Here is a 22,154-nt window from a genome sequence, read left to right on the forward strand (position 1 = left end):
AGCCTATAGTTGAACTGCTCTTTACTACTGTCCAGGCTGCCTGTGTACGGCTTCATGAGACATGGGAGCACGGGGTAGGCTGGGTCCCCAAGGATAACTATTGGCATTTCAACATCCCCACTGGTAATTTTCTGGTGTGGGAAGTAAGTCCCTTCTTGCAACTGCTTGAACATCCTGGAGTTCCTAAAGATGTGAGCGTCATACACCTTTCCCGGCCATCGCATGTTGACGTCGGTGAAATGTCCCTTGTGATCCACCAGTGCTTGCAGCACCATTGAGAAGTACCCCTTGCGGTTTACATACTGGTTGGCAAGGTGGTCTGGTGCCAAGATAGGAATATGCGTTCCGTCTATCACCCCACCACAGTTAGGGAATCCCATTGCAGCAAAGCCATCCAGTATGACCTGCACATTTCCCAGAGTCATTACCCTTGATAACAGAACATCAATGATTGCATTAGCTACTTGGATCACAGCAGTCCCCACAGTAGACTTGCTCACTCCAAATTGATTCCTGACTGACCAGTAGCAGTCAGGCATTGCAAGCTTCCACACAGCTATCGCCACTCGCTTCTCAACTGTCAGGGCAGCTCTCATCTTTGTATTCCTGCGCTTCAGCGAGGGGGAAAGCAACTCACAAAGTTCAAGGAAAGTGGCCTTACGCATGCAAAAGTTTCACAGCCACTGTGAATCATCCCAGACCCACAACACTATGCGGTCCCACCAGTCTGTGCTTGTTTGTCGGGCCCAGAATTGGCGTTCCACTGTATCAACCAGCCCCACTGCCACCATGATGTCCCAATTGCTACAGCCCGTGCTTTCAGGAACGTTTGTGTCCATGTCCTCATCACAATCGTCCTCATGCTGGCGTCTCTTAGCCCGGTTCTGTACATACTCCAGGATAATGCACGAGGTGTTTATAATGCTCACAACAGCAGCAGTGAGCTGAGTGGGCTCCATGCTTGCCGTGGTATGGCATCTGCATGGGTAACCCAGGAAAAAAGGTGAGAAATGATTGTCTGCCGTTGCTTTCATGGGGGGGGGGGGGGGGAAGGAGGGGAGAGGGTGACTGACGATATGTACCCCAAACCACCCTCAAGAATGTTTTTGCCCCATCAGGCATTGGGAGCTTAACCCAGTATTCCAATGGGCAGTGGAGACTGCGGGAACTGTGGGATAGCTACCCACAGTGCAACACTCCGTAAGTCGATCTTAGCCACGGTATTGAGGACACACTCCACCAACTTAATGCGCTTAGTGGGAACATACACAATCGACTGTATAAAATTGATTTCTAAAAATCGACCTAATTTCATAGTGTAGACATACCCCGAGAAAAGTGGAACCCCTCAATCAAGTGAAAGTCTCTGGAAACTGAATAGAGAAGTTGGTCCTATAAAAGATATTACCTGGCCCAGCTTGTCTCTCTGATATCCTGGGACCAACATGGCTCCAACAACACTGCAACAAGAATGATCGGGCCAGCTTTCTTCTGGGATAAATCTTAATACAACTCTTTGGACTGATATTGAGGCCAACATTTTCAGACTTGCATACATAACATTAGACACCTAAATCCAAATCAGGCATGGAATTAAGTGATCTCTGCACCTCTGGTAACATTTAATTAGGTGACAAAGTAGGGATTTCAGGGGTCTGATATTAGGCACCCAAGTTTCAAACCTGTGGTCATCATGGTTTGTATTTTCACCCACACAAATCACAAACAAAAGAGTCCCACCAGGAAGTAAACTGACATACTGTATTTATTGCACAATTTCCCCCTAAAATTGGGAATGGTTATTATAATACAAGTGCACATCTTGGGAAATATATACAAAAAACAAAAAAGAGATAACAAATATGTACATTTTACCCAGCATTTTACACATACCACCATCTAAATAATTTAGAGAAAGCAAAACAAATTGTCCTAAAACATCTGTCATAACTAACTAACAGGGAAAATGTATGCAAGGTGTAAAATCCTGTTCTTTTTATTATTATTTTGTTTTGAGCAGACCAGTGTTTGCCAATTGTAACAAAATAAATTTGCTAGTAGATATGTTTAGTATACTTAATGTTTTCAGCCTAAAAATTAAGACATATTAATAGAGGTTGGGAATATTGAAGAAATAAATCAAACAGATTAGTTTTTTTATACACAAAAAAGGTGTGATACATTTTAAAGAGTCAACACTACAGTGTTGTTAAAGATCCCTTTTTTAAAATTATTCAACAAAGAGGTGCATGTACCACATTTCTCATGTACCATAAAAGAGAAGTTACAGGAACACTGCCCATCATGCTAAAGTTGAATTTGCATATTTATTACAACAGCAGTATGGTTAGGAAAAGTGTCCATACGTTTTAGACCTAAAGCTCAGATATTCGTCTCACATGGGGAGCTAGCATTGGTGACCTGATAACCACAGTGATGGCAAGAGTGGCCACTTTGTCTAGGACTGACTGAACAAATGATTGTATTAAAACAGTCTGAGGGAGTTGTGTTAGGCAGAAGAAAGCTGAAAATGATTTATCTTAATGACAAATTTTCTCTCTCTCAAGTACTTAATTTCGTGTTGGCAGAGGCCATGTGTTTCTTAGAGTCAACCCCAATTTCCAAAAAACGTCCAGAGTTTGCTTAGTGATGAGTAAACAGAAGAGAACAGAGTATTTACTTGTAATAATTCATTAGGGGCTTAATCCTACAAGGTGCTGAGCATGGTGCTGATCCATCAAAGCACTTAAGCATGTGCTAGTCTCATTGACTCCAGTGAGACTATTTGTGCTTAATGGGACTAGCACACGCTTAAAGTTAAGCATGTGCTTGAGTGCTTTGATGGATCAGGGCCAGACTGCTCAATACGTGGTAGTACCAAGTCTTGTAGCACTACTGCGATCAGGTTATATTAACTGCAAACTATGTACAATGTTCAGAATTGTAATTATTGGCTACATACTGTATTCTAGCAAAAACAGTTTAAAATTGGTATTTTAGAACGCAATCCTACATTACTGATGTGTGTTTGTAGAATCAGGCCCTTAAACATTTGTTGTGTTCATTCCAAAACCCAGATGTAATATAATCATGTGCTTAAAAGAGGACATTTAAACAATAAGCAAAGTGACAAATTAAATCTTTAGACTATATTAAATATGAAAGTCTTCCCTGCAGCAGTCAGCATTAGATTTTGTATGCAGACAGAGTTTCAGGACACACTGCCCATATTAAAATTTGGCTTACTTACCAAGTTAGATTCCAACCCTACAAGGATAATGGTGCAGGTGCAAGTCTGTCCATAGGGACCCTTGTAGGAATGGAGTCCTAAGATTAAAGTTACGATTTTTTTATATTACTACCAAAACACACTGGGTGAAATCCTGGCCTTGTTGAAGTCAGTGAGAGTTTTGCTATTGATGTCAGCAGGGCTGGGATTTCACCCATTGTTTTTAAGTTCGATGGGGAGGGGGGGATTGTTTTGTTTTTAAAAAAACATCCGCAAACCACAACAGAGAGTCCGCAAACCACAACAGAGAGCATGTTACACATTATTGAAAAGAGGCTTATAGAAAGAACGAGCTATTAGAGAATGGTAAAGATAGTATAGCGAACGAGTGAACCAGTACCTTTCGCTTTTATTAGGGATAGGCTGTGAACTCCAGTATACTGAAAATGATCAATGAAAACAAGAACTGTAATTAGCTATGTGAACTGGCTGCTAGGACAAGCAAGCACAGAGAAGCACAGAACGCAGTGTCCAGTGAAACTGAGGTAGTAGCGCCTTTTGATACATAATCACCCACCTGCTGAACGTTCACATCACTTACAGCAGAGTGATTCCACAGCCGCTGGTTTTTGCAACTACTGTATGTCTGACGGCAAAACAACGGTGAGCGAGTAAAGGAGAAATGCTGAGAATGGAATAAACAGCATTTCCTGCTGGTAGCTAATCAAGTCGGTAGAAAAGGGATTACAACCACTTGCATCATTGGGACATTTTATCTAAAAATAATTTTGATATTTCTATGCAATGGCATAATCACGCATCCACATTTGTAGAACTTTTTTTTTTTTTTAAAATATATAGCAATTAGTTACCTGAGCAATTAAGGTTAATAGTCTATTTTTTCCTCCCCCAGTGCTTTGGTACAATTATTTCTAGCTCATTATTTCACTCACTCACTGACTGCGGTAAAAACAATATATTGCCAGAATATTATAGACTGTAAAAATATTAGAGGTAATAGTCATGGCATTTTTGGGATGCCACCGGGAAATTTCAATCATCATTCTCTCTTTAACATTTGTTGGTTTTGTTTCAAAATTGCATTTCTTCTATTTTTTGTAAGTCATGAAACAAAAGTATCACTATAAAGCAACATTTAAACATTATAGCCATTGAATACCTGTTACAACACCAAGGCCAAAAAGGGAAATAGTCACATTTGCCAGTTTGTTTGTTGGCTCCCCCCGCCGCTTGAAAACGGATTACAAATACATTTTTAGCTGAGTGTCATTAGTAAGCTGTTTACAAAAAATCATTTTTCCTTTGAGAAATATCCACAATTTGACTATTTAGTGAAAAAGCAGTTGTTACAAATCACTGCAGTTTGAAAGTTAGAGATCTTAACCCACTCCTAATAAGTATAAGCCAGTCTCAGGACAGCTGCTTTCTTCTCCTGTTAAAGTTTACAACCAGCAAAAGCACTGTACATTATTACAAAGCAGTTCTTCCTTGCATTCCCTGTTTTTCACGGTACATAATTAGCCTCCTTGCAGAAATTGCCAAAACCATTTGCAGTTCTTCAGCTTTTTCTAAAATCTTGGGTTTTCTTCAGTAACCTCAAACTCAGGCTTTTCAATTACGATTATAGTTTAAATTCTTTTTTATGAATGGCCAAATGGGAGAGAGAAAAAAAAATAAAAGAACTCTCCAATTGTTTGTATAATATGCAGTCAGTGACGGAGACCCAGTCAGCTCAGCAAGCTGTTCAGTTCAGTTGCCTCCAGCGAAAAGGAACCAGGACAAGTGTGTTTCATGTCTGTCTCCTTGCCTTCCATTTCATTTCCAGGAAGAAGAAAAAAAAAAAGTTAATCTCTATGCCCTTCAGCATTTTAAAGTAGTATCTGGGCAACATATGGAGAGTGAGTGCTTGCTACAGCTGCCAGTAAAGGGAGGTCGCTGGATTCAATCCTAAAAGGAAGAAGAGAAACACTAAATCTAACCCAAAATGTAGGTGGGCTGTACATGTGCATTAACTGCTATATTATCCATGCCAAGCTAAGGTATTTGCAGTTGGACTATTCAAGGAGAGAAGTTCTATATTTTATCTATAAAGCTTTAAACTGCAAGTCATTCTCAATGTAAAGTTAAAACACCTGCATTTCTGAAGGCAAGGCAACATCACCACGTATAATTAAAAACGCGAACAATTAGTTTGTTTTTCAACAGACATCAAAATTAATTCCTGATCTGCCTGGTGACTCACTGACAGATCTTCATTGTCATGCAGGAGACGTGGGTTCCATTCCTGCCTGCTCTCTTGGTCACTGAGCTAACCGTGCTGGCAAAGGAATACACGGGGGGGGGGGGGGGGGATTCATCCTACCCACTACACGCACGCAGCCTGAGTAAAGGAGCTTCATGTGGGGAACTCAGCACAAGTTAGGAGCAAAGTGGGGAGTGGAATTCATTCATTCCCCACTCTCAGGCAAGCCATGGCACTGTGCTGCAGCTCCTCCCTTTGCAGATACTACTTCAGCCTGTGGCTACGCACGCACGCACACCCCCTCCACCCCCCCCCAGCATCCTAGCCTTCAACCAATACCCATCTGCATAATGGAGTATTTAGAGCTGGTGATGAACAATGTGATCATACCCAAGTACCACGCCCAGCTCCTTGACATGAACTCGCATCTGGCCCTTGAGGTATTCAGACAGCATCTTGCTTTTGAAATACAGCTCTTGCAGCCGATCTTCCAGGTGCATAACACACTAGGAGCACATGAAAACAATCACATCAGAAACAAAACACCTTGCAGCCTCCTATACCAGCCAAATTCCAAAGAACACCACCACAGTCCCCATAATTCTACTTTCTTTAGTGGGCCACGTCAAGGTACGTAATTATTTGAAAGCACCTGGCAATAGCAGGGGAAGACACACAGCAAGAATGACACAAACTTTTGTTTAGATTTGTGTTCTGAAAAGTATTGTTTACGTAAAGCATGGATCTTATGGTCCTACTCTAGCAAGACTCTCACCTATTTCAGTGGAAATTTTGGTTGCAAATCAAATCAGGACCAAAGACAGCTATCTTCGTTACAAAACAAAGTTCAACTGAATATCCCAAATGGGCAAAACTGGAAGTTAGAAAATGCACAATATGACCAATTGTGGCTATGTGGAAGTATGAGAAATATCAACTTATAGCATCTTCGTTAACACACTAATTTAAATTATATTCTCAAAATATATTCAGCCCTTTAGATCTCACCCATACTTACAAAATTTGGAGATAAATTATGCTTGTAAAGCTGAAGAGTGGAATGAAGCAGATTGGAGATAAGGCTAGAGACTAACACCTCTTTTCCTAGTTTATTATCAATCATTCGCCTTTGGCTACTGGCCACTTGCACTGTCCATTTATCCGTGTCTGCGATAATGCAAACAGCCTCTGCAATTGGTTCATCCAAAACAGGATGCTTAAAAAACAAACAAACAAAAAAAACCAAAGACAATAGTGTAAGTCTGAGAGTAACAAAAGACAACTCAATTTTTCCAAAAATAATTTCCTCCTGAATAGTGATGGCATTTTTACATACACTGCAATCCCTTAAAAATGGATCTTTATAACAGAAAAGCTACCACAGTTTTAAAAAGGAAAAAAATACTACATTTTCCAAAGTAGTTTTCTTTTTATTATCCTCTATTGTATTGAATATCTTCTTCCAAGCATGAATATGTGTTTCAGTGCCTACAAAGTTTCCCCTTGGACATTCAATAAATATTGATGTGTCCTGTTTGAATGGAGCTGAAGTTAAATGGACATAGGTTAAAATTATATTTAAAAAAAACCCCAACCCCCTGACTAGCTTTAACTGTTAAACTTTAGGTTATTAAAGCTGAAAGCATCCAAAATCTAATTTCCTTGTCACCATGTGTGCTGTTATTTATTTTTTGTATTTCACTCAGTTTGGACACTTTAAATAGTTTCACTCCTGTTACTAGTCAAGTTTTCCTTACTGTCAGCAACAGCTCTGGGGATAAGGTTTGTTAACTGCTGCTGCAGAACCAGCAGAGGGAGCAAACAACAAAGTCCACACTCACTCATCTAGTGCCTTCAAATAGCGCCTTGACAAAATATTTCTCTGCAATGGATTTTTCTTAAAAGAAATATTTAGAACTCTGTTGGTCCTTTTCCCATTATATTTTTGGCTTAACTGCTTGAGAAAGCATCCCTTTACCCAGAGCACCACCAATGTGGTGCTATGGTACAGTATGATTTTATTTGAAAGCCAGTGAGTAAAATCTTTTCTAATATTTTATGTTCCTGGCATTGCTTGATGTTATCAGTTCAGTTAAAAAGTTTGTTAGGGGAGAAAAAAAAATCTATCTTTATTTTGTGGTATATAAGAATGAAGCATTCGTTTCACTCCAGTAGTCACTCTGAGATACTGAACTGGTTTCTCAAAGTTCAGCTGGGCTTTATTTATAAATGGGTGAAATCCACCCAGGTGTGCAGGGCAACTCAGTGGCTAACATGCATCTGATAGTTTTCTTCCCCTTCCCTGCACATAGCCCTATGGGAAATGGCCACAGATACAGGTAGCCAAACCTGCTGCGCATAAAACGGTGCTATTACTGGGGCTTTGTGGCAGAAGGGATCGTGCCAGAGGGCCTGTTTACTGCTCACAGAAAAAGTGTTCTTTTATCTTTGCTAGGGACTGATCCTGCTCCCACTGAAGCAAGCTATTGGCTTATAGGGAAGAAAGATCATGCCCTTCAATGGCAAATGGCAACCCTTGTCTGTAATGTCTTTTCCTTTAATTTCCACAGAGCCAGAGGGGGTAGGGAATGATGCACTTCCACCCATCCACTCCTCCCTCCAACCTGCCCATTCTCCAGCCTCTCCCCCAGTACAGATACTGGATTATGCGGATAGGACTCTGTTAGGGAAGAAACAGTGCCTTAGAGTCCCCATTCTATAGGAAAGAATAGGAAGAGAAAGGGAGATCAGAGTGCAGAGAGCCCTGCTCCCCATGCGGCTCGGGGTCGGGGTAGGTTGTTTGTCTCTCTTTTCCCCACAAAGCCAGCACCGTTGGGTCATTACCTTCTATGAAAAAGAAATAACAGTACTAGGAGATCCCAGTATTTCTGAGGACAATGTTAATTTCACCACTGTAAGTTCTGCTTTGCAGACACTCAGGACATCAGCAGTTTGTTGGGGAGACATAAATGGGGAAGGCTGTGTGGCAGTTCGGACTCCACATCTCATAACGCTATCTATCAACGGGGTTGCTGCGCCTAAAAGAAGAGAGACTTCATGATTTCTCTAAGGTTTAACATGGATGTCTCTTTTCTCCTAGGGCATGATCCTTCTTCACTGGCTTCAACAGGACCTTACAGTGCAAACATGGAGATAACTATAACCATGTTACTCAGGAGTAACAACTGATAGACGAGAGCATTGAGAAACTAGTGAAATGGGTGTGTGGAAACTAGAATGGAGCTGTGAGAATAAATATTTCCAGTTCCAGCAGGTTTGCCAGTTCAGAAATATTTGCCTCTCTTTATTGTGAAATATACATTTCATTGGATATAGTTTAATTACCTGCACCGCATGCGACAAATCCGACACCAAACAGTGTCTCAGTTTTTCATCATTTCCTACTCCTTGCAAAACAAAGTCAGGTACGTAAGATGAACAGTAGCCACCTAGCAAGGACCTTCCAAAATTGGCAATACTGGGCTGGATAGAGTTCACTTCAACTAATTTTGACCTGCAAGAAAGGTATATCATGGACATGTACTATAACTAGCACTGATTTCGACTCATTTCAGCTTGAGCAAGTGTGACATTTCAGTTCCAATCATCTCGCCTCTAAACGTGATCAGCTGTCCAACCACATTTTAAAAAGGAACTTCAGTTCAAAGACAGCTTAAAGTATTCAGCCCTGTGCATAAAATAGTGTAGAGGAATAAGATACAAGCCAGGGTTGCCATGCATAATTAATACTGTTAACATCCAGATCACCATGCTCTTTAAATTCATTTTACAACCACCGAGCCCAAGAGAATCTTTCCAACCATGGATGCAAAAACAGGCGGCAGGACCTCAAGGCATGTGTGTGGAGGAACGAGGAGAGAGATTATATTTGCCATGGTGTCGGTTACAGTTGAAAATACTTACCCAGGAAAAGGGATCTCATCTTCTTCTGTCCAATCTTCATGCTCTCCTACGTAGTAATTACTGTTTTGTCTGGTTAGATCATGACCTGTATCTTCACTTTCACTGTCACCGAGAGCACTATCTGAGCTCTCGTTTCTTGGAATGTCCCAATCAGATCCGGGGGCAACTTTTTTCTCTGAATTCTCTTTATCCCCATGGGGGACACAAATAGAGATTGTCTCTCTTTGGTCCTGCTCAGCAAAGCATTTTTTGCATGTCTCCTGGCAATCAGATTCCATAAACTTACAAAATTCACTGGGTAGTTTGCTGTTCGTTGTACCTAATTTTTTAGAAAGTTCTAAACTGCTGCCGTGATCTAGAACCTCTATAGTTGCTTGCATTGGAATATCATCAATAGTCCTGGTTTCAATTGAACCGTCATCCGTAAAATACTCATCAAACAGACTCATGCTCTCTGCATTGTAAGGATTCGGATTCCAATTCTGATGCGCGCTGGCAACTTGAGGGAACGGTTCAGCTGTCCCACAGTCTCTATTTTGGTCCTCAACAGTTTGTTTTGCTTCACAGTTCTGAGCAGCACTCACTCCTTCCTCCATTGCTGCTTGGTTGTGATGCCTAGCAATTTGTTCCACAACTGCTTGACTTCGGAGTTCAATATCTGAATCAGGAGACATGGAATCTCCAATCAGGAAAGTCACCTTTGTCTGAGCCTCAGCGGTACTACAAGGAAACGCATCAGACAAGAGCTTATCCGGAGGCTTCTTTTCCACTGCTATACCTGTTGATCTTGTTACTCTGATGGCCTGGTTACCAGATTCCAGTGACTCCTCAGTCCTCCACGTTCCTGCTGTTGGCTCTAATCCCGACTCTGCCATTGCACATTTGTCCACTGAAGCTGACCCTGTGCAGATTACTGTTTCCAATTTTGTGTCCAGACAAGATGTCAATTTATCCTTGCACTGCGTAATGTCAGCAGCGTTTTCTTGGCAGTCAGCAACAGAAATTGTCCTGCTCTCATCTGAAGAAGTCTCCAGATCCACCTTAGAGGCATTTTGGACGTATTCTCTCTCTTGATGTGAAACACCCTCTGTATTTTGCCCAAGAAGTGGACACTTGCAATATTTACAGCTACAGTTAGGAGTTCTCATTTCTTCAGACTCGCTAGATAGCAAATTGCTTCTGTTCCTGTGGATTGTTATGAGCACATATTCAGATTCCTCTACCTCTCCTTTCTCCAGTGTGGTAGTAATAACTGTTCCAGGCATTACTATGGCTTCATCTTCCCCATTTTCTAGAAGATGCGTCTCTTGTAGTTCAGAGCATCTTATGAAGTAAGTGAGGAAATAAAGCAATCTCTGGACTAGATCTTGTCTTTTACCAACCACCACTGTTTTTGCTAATCTCACAGGTGATCCAATAGCCCCATACAAGTCTCCTACAACAGAAAAAGCAAGCATCAATATTTTGCAGCTTTAAAATAATCATGCTGTTATTATACAGATACTAGTTTTCTAAGGCCAGGTCAACAGTAGATGAGATTTGTGGGTAAAGCTAGACCAGTAAACCTCCCTAGTGCAGATACAGCTTATACTGACAAAAAAGTGCTTTTGCTGGTACAATTGTGTCTACACTATTGCTTTTGCTGGTATAGAAATGTTGCCAAACAAAACAAAGCATACACTCCTAACCAATATTTTTACACTAGCAAAAGTTTCTAGTGTCAATGTTGTCTCAATCAGCTTGGGCAGCTCTGTATTTAGGCTTGACAGGTGTGACAGGGTCAGGCCAGATGGCTACAGGAGAGTGACAGAAGGCAGATATATTAGCCCCAGGTTAAGTAGGTCCCTTTTCCCTGGGTAAGGTAACAGGGAAGGTTCCAGAACAATCAGGAACTTTCTGGAAACAAGGCAGACAGGCTGATTGGAACACCTGCAGCCAATCACGAAGCCGCTAAAATCAATTAAGACAGGCAGGCTAATCAGGGCACCTAGGTTTAAAAAGAAGCTCACTTCAGTTTGTGGTGTGTGTGCGAGGAGCTGGGAGCAAGAAGTGCAAGAAGCTGAGAGTGAGAAGGCGTACTACTGGAAGACTGAGAAGTACACACATTATCAGACATCAGGAGGAAGGTCCTGTGTTGGGAAGAGGCCATGGGGAAGTAGCCCAGGGAGTTGTAGCTGTCATTCAGCTGTTACAGGAGCCACTGTAGACAGCTGCAATCCACAGGGCCCTGGGCTGGAACCCGAGTAGAGGGCTGGCCTGGGTTCCCCCCATCCCTCCATCCCCCCCCCAGCTCCCTACTTGACACCGGAGGAGTTGACGTGGACTGTGGGTTCCACCAGAGGGGAAGGTCTCTGACCTGTTCCCCGATCCCCTAGGTGGATCAGCAGAGACTGTGGGGATTGTTCTTCTTCCTTTCCCCATGCTGGCCAGTGATGAGGCTAACTGAGTGAATGGCAGATTTGACCTGAAAGTGGCCAAACTGAAGGCTGCCGGGAACCTCTGAGGCGAGCAAATCCACCGACAAGCACAGGACCCACCAAGGCAGAGGAGGAACTTTGTCACACAGGATTGACTTTAAATTGTTAGTCATCATTAGACAATTTCACAAGACAGACATTGACCAAAAAAACCACCACCAACAGTTGGCAAGCCCAGCCTCGCCCACATCTAGCACCCACAAGGGTCTAGTGCAGAGGTGGGCAAACTATGGCCTGTGGGCCACATCCGGCCTGTGGGACCCTCCTGCCCAGCCCCTGAGCTCCTGGTCTGGGAGGCTAGCCCCCTCCCCCGCAGCCTCAGTGCGCCATGCCACCGGCGCAATGCTCTGGGTGGCTGGGCAGCGCAGTTGCAGAGCCTCGGCCTGACCCAGTGCTCTGGGCGGCATGGCTGTAGCGCCACCAGCCACCGGTGCTCCAGGCAGTGCAGTAAGGGGGCAGAGGAGTTGGGGGTGGTGGGCAGGGAGCAGGGCTGTGGATAGGGGTTGGGGAGGTCAGAGGGCAGGGGGGTTGAATGGGGGCAGGGGTCCTGGGGAGGCAGTCAGGAAGGGGGGAGGTTGGATGGGGTGGCAGGGGACAGGGAGAAGGGGTGGTTGGATGTGGCAGGGGACCTGGGGGTGGAGGGGGCAGTCACGAATGAGAGGGGGGGTTGGATGGGGTGGCAGGGGGCAGTCAGGAGTGAGGGGTCCGGGGGTGGTTAGGGAACATGGGTGGTGGATAGTGTAGGAGTCCCGGGGGAGCTGTCAGGGGGTGAGAAGCAAAGGGGGGGTCAGATAGCTGTGGCCCAGCCCCTGCCTCCTGGCTGTTTGGGGAGACACAGCCTCCCCTAACTGGCCCGAAATATAAATTTTGAAAACCAGATGTGGCCCTCAGGCCAAAAAGTTTGCCCGCCCCTGATCTAGTGTCATTGGCCCTGCTGTCATGGCCCCACACTTTCACATTCAGGAGCACAGAGGCCACCCCTAGGCAGGAGCCCCTAGCCATAGGGTGGCCTCTCCCACAGCCAGGAGCTACTCCTCGGGGCCCTGGTCAAGGATCTGTGCTCTCCTGGACTAGGACTGCCTTCCTCGCACCTTGTGCCCCTCTGTTGCACAGGGAGCCCCCTGCAGCCCAGATATCAGTTCTGGGAACCCCCTGCCACCGCACTGTCAGCGCTGCCCTAATCCAAACCCTAATACTACTCCCCTTAATTTCCCACAACTATGAATTTTTAAGAACGTGCTTAAAAATAAAAATTGATATTAGTTGCCAAAATTACAAAGAATTACAAATTCTGCCATGTGTATCTCTGTTGAATACAGAGGATTGTAATAGTGCTGTTTGACTCATACGGAAGATGATGCACTGATCAGAGGAACATATGAGCTGCCCTATTTAGGCCCAGTGGGATGAGTTCAGGGGGAAAGACGTACGTTTTCTTTTCAAGGGGTAATTAGTTTTAGAGGGACCCTTCCATGGGCAACAGCCTTAACAGCAACCGTGAAACTACACACCGGATAGGGCTTACGACGTCAGTCTCACCATTACAGTCCAAATGGAACCTTTCACCTCTATGCCAAGCCTGGCCCAGATTTACAGCCACTGAAATTTATCCTCTGTTATCACTTCAGTGGTCTGTGGATGATGACTAGCTGGGTCTCACACTCTCCCTTCAGTTCTTACTGAGCAGGTGTTTACGACTCAAAAGCCAACGGGCAAGCTCAGCAGAGAAGCCAAGAATTCAATGATCATGGAAACGGAGCTGAACTTTTACTTCTGCAGGAGACTCCTCCGGATCAGGGTTTGGGGTCACTGGCAGGGCAGCAGGGGGAAACTTGTGCTGTCACAGCCTGTGCTCTACCTGTTCTGGGGATACAAAGGACTTTGGTCTCCAGGGCTCTCTATCCAGCACCTTTAATGAGCACTAAATTCATTCAAGCGTGTTTACAGTGCAGCTCTGCTCACGGCTGTCGCCGGTTATGAACGTGAGGATCAAGGAGAGTACATGGCCAGGGATGGTTTATTTCATCTTTATGGTCGTTCTGGAGGCAAAAGGGGCCCCAGACCGATCCTCTTTTTCTCTCTTTCTTTTCACCTGTAGTAGCCCCACAGCCTGCTCAGGCAGTCCACTCAAGGCAGTGGGTGCAGAGAGATGCAGAAGCTGGGTCAGCTGCACCTGCTGGAGGGGATAAGATTGCTCCCGATACTACTGTAAAGAGCCACATCCCCAGGAGACTGGAGCAAACCCCACTCCCACCTACGGGAGAGAGAGCTGAGGGAACAGTAAATCTGTGCCATCCATCAGTGCACAATGTGACAGTGCTGAGGAGAAACACTATCCAGCTGCAGCTCTACCCCTCCGCCTTCTCTTCCCTCCCACCCAGCGCTCTGCAATATTTTGAATGGGGGAGGAGTTCTACCCAGCCCCATGGTTATCAGAGCTGCTCTGGTTGTTTTGTTTGTGCAGGCGAGTGGGGGGCTTGGCTGTTTTAGGGGTGCTAGGAGGTGGAGAAGACTCACAGGGAGCCAGAGGGCATTGCAAAGGCACAGCACCTCCCTAATAACGGCTCTGGCTTCCAGCAGATTCCTGGAGTTCTGGTATGTGAGCCTCTTGCAGGCCACCCCTGCCTATACCGAAGTGGGAGAAATTCTGTGAGGGGAACCTAAGTCTTCCTTTCCCCTGACCAACCCACTTCCAGGGGACCTTCTGCCGGAAGGAGCAATATGACCGAATTGTAGGAGTCTTAAATCTTCCTCTCTGTTGGCCAGCCATGAGACGGTGACATGAATAACCACACACAGGGTCTGATCCATTGAAGGCTTTCCATTGGTTTTAATGGGCTTTGGAATGGGTCCTTAGCCCGAGCATTACCTATGGGTTTTGTGCATTAATCATTCACTGCACCTTACCATTCGTGGTCTCTTTAATTGATGACACAGCTGTTTCTTATTCAAATTAATTTTTATTAAGTTTTTAAGTAAGTAATTTTCCTGTTTTCTACCGCCCCACCCCCAACTTGACTTGTCAAGGATAGCAACCGAGTAGCTAGAAAATGCAGTTTCCCTAAAGGGATCCACAAGGAGACCAAAATCCCCCACCACCATCAAGACACTGTAAGACCTGCCCTGTTTAACATAAAAGGGACTTTGTACTTTTCTGCTACAGCTTTATTAATGGTAGTGCTTAAAGTAATTACATAGTACATAGTAAATGCAGTATCTCTCTGTGAGCTTGATCTATAGAGCTGTATCTTGGTCTGAGGGCACAGGTTTTTACTTGTAAATGATCAATGGGATTGGTTAGCAGAAGTCACTGCACTGATACACATTTATGTGGTGTTTTAACAGATAGTTTGGTGAGGTTTAAGACATACCTAGTTGTGCCCACAGTGGGTTGTACGGATGAGTCTTGGCCAACATGTCCACACTCTGGGAGGAATGCTTTTCCAGGAAGATTTTTATAGGTGGCTGACCATTTGGCATGACTGTCGGGACCCAGGCCAGGTGGTTAGTCAGAATTGCAGTCAGAAGGGCTGGTAAAAATCTGAAAATGAAACACTCAGTGTCACTTTTTCCAATGAGGCATTCATAGAATTAAAGCAACAGCAATTCTATAATCTAAAAAAAGCAGGAATGCTAGCTTCCTAATAAGAACACAGAGACAGTAAAGACCACTCGGTCTGCTTGGATTTCCTTATGCATCAGGCTGGAAAAGAAAATGTACTGCCCAAGGTGAGACGCATTTCTTGGAAGGAATATAAAATTAAAACTGTAGAACATTTCCATATTATGGGCATTTTAATTCCTCAGTTTAGCAATATTATGAGACTTCTATTCACCAATGATTCCATGCATAGCAAGCTGTTTATTGTAGCCATAGATTGTGCTAAAAATCTCTGTGAAACCAAAAGATCTGGTGAATATATTTACTAATAGTACACAGAGTACCATACTGCCAACAGAACTAATTGTAAGTACAGTTTATTATTAGAAAACACTAAACATATTATAGAATTTGCATCTAAAGGTAAAGGGTGGGTTTTAATTATGTTGACATTCCACTTTAGCAACTCTTTCACTGTCCAGTAGTTCTTAAGTATGATATCTTCTCAAAACACAAGTTATTGGGCTTTATTACAGGAGTAAATGGGATGAAATTCTATGACTTGTGTTATACAGGAAGTCAGATGAGAATATGATCTAAAGAAATTATCCATTTTGGTCTTAAAATCTGTGAATCTATGAAAAAGAACATCTCAGGAAGAAGGATCCTTTATAGTTACTATCAAACCCTAAAAACAGATAGACATTGTGCATAACAGTTATGCAATTTAAAAATGAGACAGTCACTTGCTTTCAAAAAATGCTCCAAGTTCTGTGGCATCAACACATAGCTCTGTGACTATCAGCCAGGAAAGGTGCATCTCTAACAGGCAAAAACAGTTTTCATTTGCCAAGTTAAAAAGTTGGGTGAAAAAGCTTTTTGAAAAACAGAACCAGTAGATTTAATGTAATGATATAACATGGTTATTGACACTGCACAGATACCAGCTTCACATTCAAATATAAATTGGGTAACAATCACTGGGAAGACTTTAAATAATCCCTTTGAAAGATGAGATCAAACCATTCTTCATCTGAAATAGGACTTTTACTACAGCAGATTTGAATTTAACATCAGTCATATGCTACTTTCACTCCATCAAGGCATGGCAGAAAAACCTACAAAGCAACATACTTCATACGATAACCAAATTTTAAATTTGCATTTATACAGAAACACTACATTAAAGGATTTTAAAAGTCATCAAGGTGACACCTTGTTGTGTCTAAATATGGGAAGACAAAATTACATGCTTCCCTTCTTCCAAGCATTTTCTTTGTTTTTGTCCATTTGTATTTCAACCAAATTGTGTTTTTATAGGCCTTTGTTTTGCAAAGATATTAAAGGTAAACTGAGTCATTCAGGACAGAGAGAGACCTTGTATCTTGCAAGTGTTGGAAGTGCTTTGTATGCTTATGGCACTCCAAACAAACAACAATCATGCATCTATAGCTAATCCAATCAGATGGGAAATTTAAAGTGTTAGTGGGTTACAGATTCTATCCCTATTCCCGGTGGCTCAGTAAGGTTAAACTGAGTTCAACAGAGCAGAACCCTTTGTTCTATTAAAGCATTATGAAAAGGTAAATTACTATTGTTTGAATTATTTTCTGAAGGGAGTATTCTGCACAGATTCCTGCTGCTGAACTGCACTGACGGTAATTTGAGAACTGTAAGTTGAGAACTGAACACTGAGTGGACATTTTACATTTAAAAAGTCCCACTTGTTGGGGGAGAGAGAAAGCGTACATGGAAGACACAAATATGATGGATCTGGGGAGGTTCTGACCTACAAAGTGTCATCATTTTCCTGCAGTCAGCTGTTAGGCAGTCAACTGTTGGCAAATCTTAAAGGAGAAGCAGCACCTCACAGGGCTTCTGAGTTTCAGGGGCATTTTTGTTTGGATATTGTTTTTCCACACATTCTTCCCCACAGCAATGCTAACCAAAGGAGCTGCAGGAAGCCAGTGAGCTGGAGAAAGGGTTAATAACTCCACTTCTCCTACAGATATTTGCAGAGAGATGACCAAGGACCTGGCATTCCAAGATTCCTCTTCAGACCAACAGGTGGTGATTGTTGGCCTGACTACAATTTCAGGTGCCCCTGCCAAAAATACCCCCCACCTCCAGATCCCTCTGGGCCTGAGCAGAACAGAGTCTATTTAAATACAGTTTTGTAGATCTTAAAAACCCAAAGGCTTTAGTCCTCTCGCTCTTGATTGCTGGCTGGAGAGAGTAAGGTGGAATAAATGAATGGAGCTTTGGAAATAAACTAGAAACCTACAGGTGTTGGGTTTGATTCTCCTTCCACACCAATATGTATTAGGAGCATTTCTATTGAAAATAATGGAGTTACATCAATGTAAAACTGGTGTGACATAGTGGAGAATCAGGCTCACAGACTTCATTGCTGCTAATACCCTCACTGAAGCATTTAAAGGACAACACCATCCTGCCCCATTTAAAACAAAAACCAAACCACACCACACTAGAAAATATCTTAGCGTGTACAGTTCAGAATGACTGTGGGCTGGGGAGTTTAATCTTGGCCAAATGCTTCCCTCCCGGTTGGAACTTATTTTGGGAAAAACATTTTAAACTCCCTCTACAAATCATCAGGGCTGTTCACATTCCACTGACGTCTGCTGGCACTCATACTGCTGCAAGAGATCCCTTACTTACAGGAGGTGGACGATGCTGCGGTAATTGTGACTTTCCTGTCAGGGGGATAAGGATTGCGAAATTACCACTCAGAGGCAAAAGTAAAAGGCTCTGAGGAACAGCAGAGTCACATTTTCCTTTGCGGATGCCTGAGCTACACTGACCAGTTGCTGGATCTTCTCCTGTCCATTTCTTTGAGTTAAGAGCTGCTTTGCAGTTCTATTCTCTCTCAGACTTCACATATTTGTGCTTGGTTTAGGATTTCAGTGAAGCCACACTTTTTAATCTCCCATATTTATGCCTTGGAGGAAGAGGATGAAGAGAAGAGAAGACGAAAGAGTGACTCTGTAAGATTCCACAGTTGAGTTAACCAAGAACTTTTTTATTCTGAATTCTTAGCACCCGCTTAACGCTTTACCCTTTCGGGCCCCGTGGTGGGTTCTAATGTAGCACAAGTCCTCATTAATTCTTCATGAGGCCCTGGCTTTTTGTGGAAGCCAGGCTACTAACAATTTGTGATCAGACTCTGCCACCTGAGTGGCTCTTCATGAATTTCTGACCTTGTTCATTACAGCTCTCCTATTCACTGGTTTTGAAAGGTAGATTAATGCATTTCATAGGGGATGTTTTCCCTCCTCCCCTCATACACACATGGTCCCATCTCTGGTTTTCTATAGCCATCTTTTGAAGGCTTATTCTTGAGTTGGGATTTGATGAGATTGTGGGGAAGGAGTCATATAAGAAGAGACTTTTTGTGTCTTCCTCTTGTCTTGCAGACTAGAATGTTTGTGGACTTTCAGGGTACATCAACAATGTAAAAACAAAACCCCGCAACTGTGCGTCTCAGAGCCCAGGTCAACTGACTCGGGCTTGAGGGACTCCTGATACTGGGCTAAAAATAGCAGTGTAGACATTCAGGCTCTGGTTGGATTGCTAGCGTCTACACTGCTATTTTTAGCCCCACAGCGCAAGCTGCGAGTCTTCCTTTGCAGCGTAAAAATACCCTTAGCTGCCGCTAGCTATTTCATCAACCTTTGTCTATGTTAAATACTGACAGCACGAAAAAAAACAAACAAACCCTAGACTAAACAACTTACTGATTTTTTGAGGCATTTTCCATTAAGAAAGTGAACTCCTTCATGAAGCGATGGCACAGCTGGTTCTTTTCTGGGATCCCTGACATCATGGTAAGCCAGACAGGTTCGCCAATACGTGGCATGGTATAGAGATTGCAAATAGTTGTTCTAAAAGAAATTTAAGAAGGAAAGGACATATGGGTAAAGAATTTATTATAATATTTAGTTCCAGTGGCTATTTATGTCAAACGTAAAATTTTTGTTATCAACTATTAGCCAAACTCAACAGAAACAAAGAACCTTTTACCAAATACACCTTTCCACTGTTGCAAATTAAAACACTAGAAAATCCTTCTCAAACTGATCTCAAACACAATAATGCACATTGTCAAGATTCAACAGGTTCCCTATTTAGAATGCAAAGGAAATGAAGGATTCCAGACAAATTATTGGTTTAGCATTCCTTTTTTTGTTTGTTTTAATACATTTCCTGCTTTTTATATATGACATTCAAGCCACATAAATCCTTCCCAAGTCTGACTTATTTGGTGAATATGGCAATTTTGTGTGCACATAATTTATGAAGTATTTTCATTTGCTGCTTAGTTTAGAATCGACAAATATCTCCACCAAATCCATAAGTGTATGGATTTGCAGAGAGACAGACCAGTTAATTCTTTACATGTAAATTTACTGCAGGTAATTACTGGACTGAAGGGTTACTGCATCTGTCCATACCTTTTTAGTCTTACAGAGGACAGTAAATATATGATTAGAACTTTGACTGTTTGCTAAAGCACCAGATTAAAATCTCAGATTATTGCCCAGTTTTCCTCCCCCATCCTAATGAGTTTTGTTTTAAGTACAGCACCATTAAACAAAATATTAAACCAGCAACATTCCAATGCTGTCAGCAACTTTGAAGAAGTCAAAGGAAATTGGGTTTTCCCCAACTAAACAACTACTTTATCCCCTCCCCCCCCCCAAAAAGATTAACAAGTCTCTTTCATCTAACAAGACATGCACGTCTCAGTTCCTGGTAAATCATGCCTACTCAAATCTCTTGCTTATAATGGTGTTTTCCAAAAGACCAGTGTATCAGGCCCCAAACTTATCCTCTGCTCAGAACGGATACTTCTAGACCAGAAAACTGACGGTTATGCATGCCAGGAAGATGAACACACTCAAGAAGCAGCTGCCAAAAAAGCTGAACCAATGAAGATTTAGTTGAAGATCTCTTGGAAGTGAAGAAGCTCTGGATGAGAGCATCTGTGATGCAAGCCCACAGAAATATTCTAGTATGACAGCAGAATTCAAAGGCAGAAATTGCCTTCAGGCAATTGGGCTCAGCGAAAAGAAAGAAAAAACCAACCAAACAAACCCCCCCCCCCCCCAAAAACAAACAAAAACACACAATGCCAGGAACCTCAGAGCAAATGGAAAATCTCTGCCCAGACTGAACACAACGGGCCTGTCAAAACTTCCAACATATCGTACAGTGTTCAGCAAAGCAGTCTGAGAAAAGGGGAGGAGGAGGGCTTTTTCTCTCTTTTTAAAAATGATTCGCTCTATTGATTTTCATTTTTAAAAACAAATTCTACCCGGTGTTAGTAACATTCAGAACTGTCCCTCTCTTCCTTGGCAAAATCTTACAGTAAGCGCTCGAGTCTCAGTTACTCCGTTCCTGCACTTGTGGCAGGAGAGAAGCGGGATGGGAGTTAGAGGGGAGGAACAAATGTGACTTTAAAGCCACCTTTGTGCTCACCATATTCTCAGGCAGCCTCCGTGGCCCTCAGAGTTAAGTTAGTGCCCCTAGGCTGCTGTAACTTACACTCTGCTTCTCATGGCTCCGTGTGGGCTCTGGGAAGCAGAGAACAGTGGTAGGACAGTATGCTGTGGCCATGGCTGCGTGCATGGCCTGGGGTGGCAGGGAGGGGAGTGTGTTTGTGCTGAGGCATCAGAGCTTGAAGGTCTCAGACAAAGTGCAGCTGCTTCAGTTCATTGGGGAGTTGATGCCTCCAGGGTAAATCGCCACACTTACGAGTTACGGCTAGAAACAGGATTATGAAAAGAGAGCCTCCCACCAGCCCTGATTCACAGCCCTTTCTCTTCAGTGGCCTTTACATCCCGTTAGTCGAGTGGGAGAGATCCTGAGTATCAGACTGCATATGACAGAGCTAAAAACTGGTGTCAGACTCTACATCGTGAGAGAGAGCAGACCTTAAAAAGCCAGAGGTAAATCTAAGAGCTCACCGGTAATAACCCCTCTGTGCTTCCGTGAGTGCAGACTAACACCAAATCAAGCTCCCTGCAGCTGTTCAGCTGGTTTCAAAGGAAAAAGAAACTATTTCTACACTAAAACCAAGATATTAAAATATTTGTTTTTGTTGAAAGGAGAGCTTGAGTCTTGTGACTTGTTATTTACTATTCTGGTAACCAAGGCTGCATCTGCAACTGATAGTGTTTCCTCAGAGACAGATCAGATTCCACTGGCCACCTGCCAGCAGGCATGTGACTGCAGTAAAGGGAACCTTCAATACCAGACATGTAAGTAATGGCACAGAAACCAAGGACAAGGATTAACTGCTTTGCAGCTCTGCAGATGGGGGTGGAAATCCCTCCTTTAAACTCAGAAATATTTTCCCAAACAAACGAACAAATATTCCTACTTTCATCGATCACCAGCCGTGACCTGCAGCAAACACCACATTTAACAGACCAGTCCCCTCCCCTTCGCTGTTCAGACCCAAACTTCCCCAATTCTGTATGCACATCAGCGCCTTAAAGTGACAAGTCAGGGAAAGTTCACTTCGTAAGAGACTCTCTTCCTGTGAACCTTAAAAATGGGTTACATTTAGAAATGCGTAGGGGAGTCTGAACTTTAGCCTAGAACTCGCAGACACTCATGGTGTGGTGGGCGAGC

The 22,154-nt window shown here is 43.1% G+C and overlaps 1 protein-coding gene across 1 annotated transcript in view; it reads right to left on the reverse strand.

The window, feature by feature from the left end:
- Positions 1–1,474: 1,474 nt before the first annotated feature.
- Positions 1,475–22,154, reverse strand: part of FNIP1 (folliculin interacting protein 1) — a 99,372-nt gene continuing 78,692 nt past the window's right edge. The window contains 7 exon segments of the mRNA XM_074960469.1: positions 1,475–5,197; positions 5,883–5,998; positions 6,511–6,708; positions 8,838–9,006; positions 9,417–10,851; positions 15,265–15,434; positions 19,253–19,399. Coding sequence (XP_074816570.1) covers positions 5,119–5,197; positions 5,883–5,998; positions 6,511–6,708; positions 8,838–9,006; positions 9,417–10,851; positions 15,265–15,434; positions 19,253–19,399 — 2,314 coding nt within the window. The 3' untranslated portion in view covers positions 1,475–5,118.

Source organism: Natator depressus, chromosome 8 (assembly GCF_965152275.1).
Source record: "Natator depressus isolate rNatDep1 chromosome 8, rNatDep2.hap1, whole genome shotgun sequence".
Taxonomy (NCBI): domain Eukaryota; kingdom Metazoa; phylum Chordata; order Testudines; family Cheloniidae; genus Natator; species Natator depressus.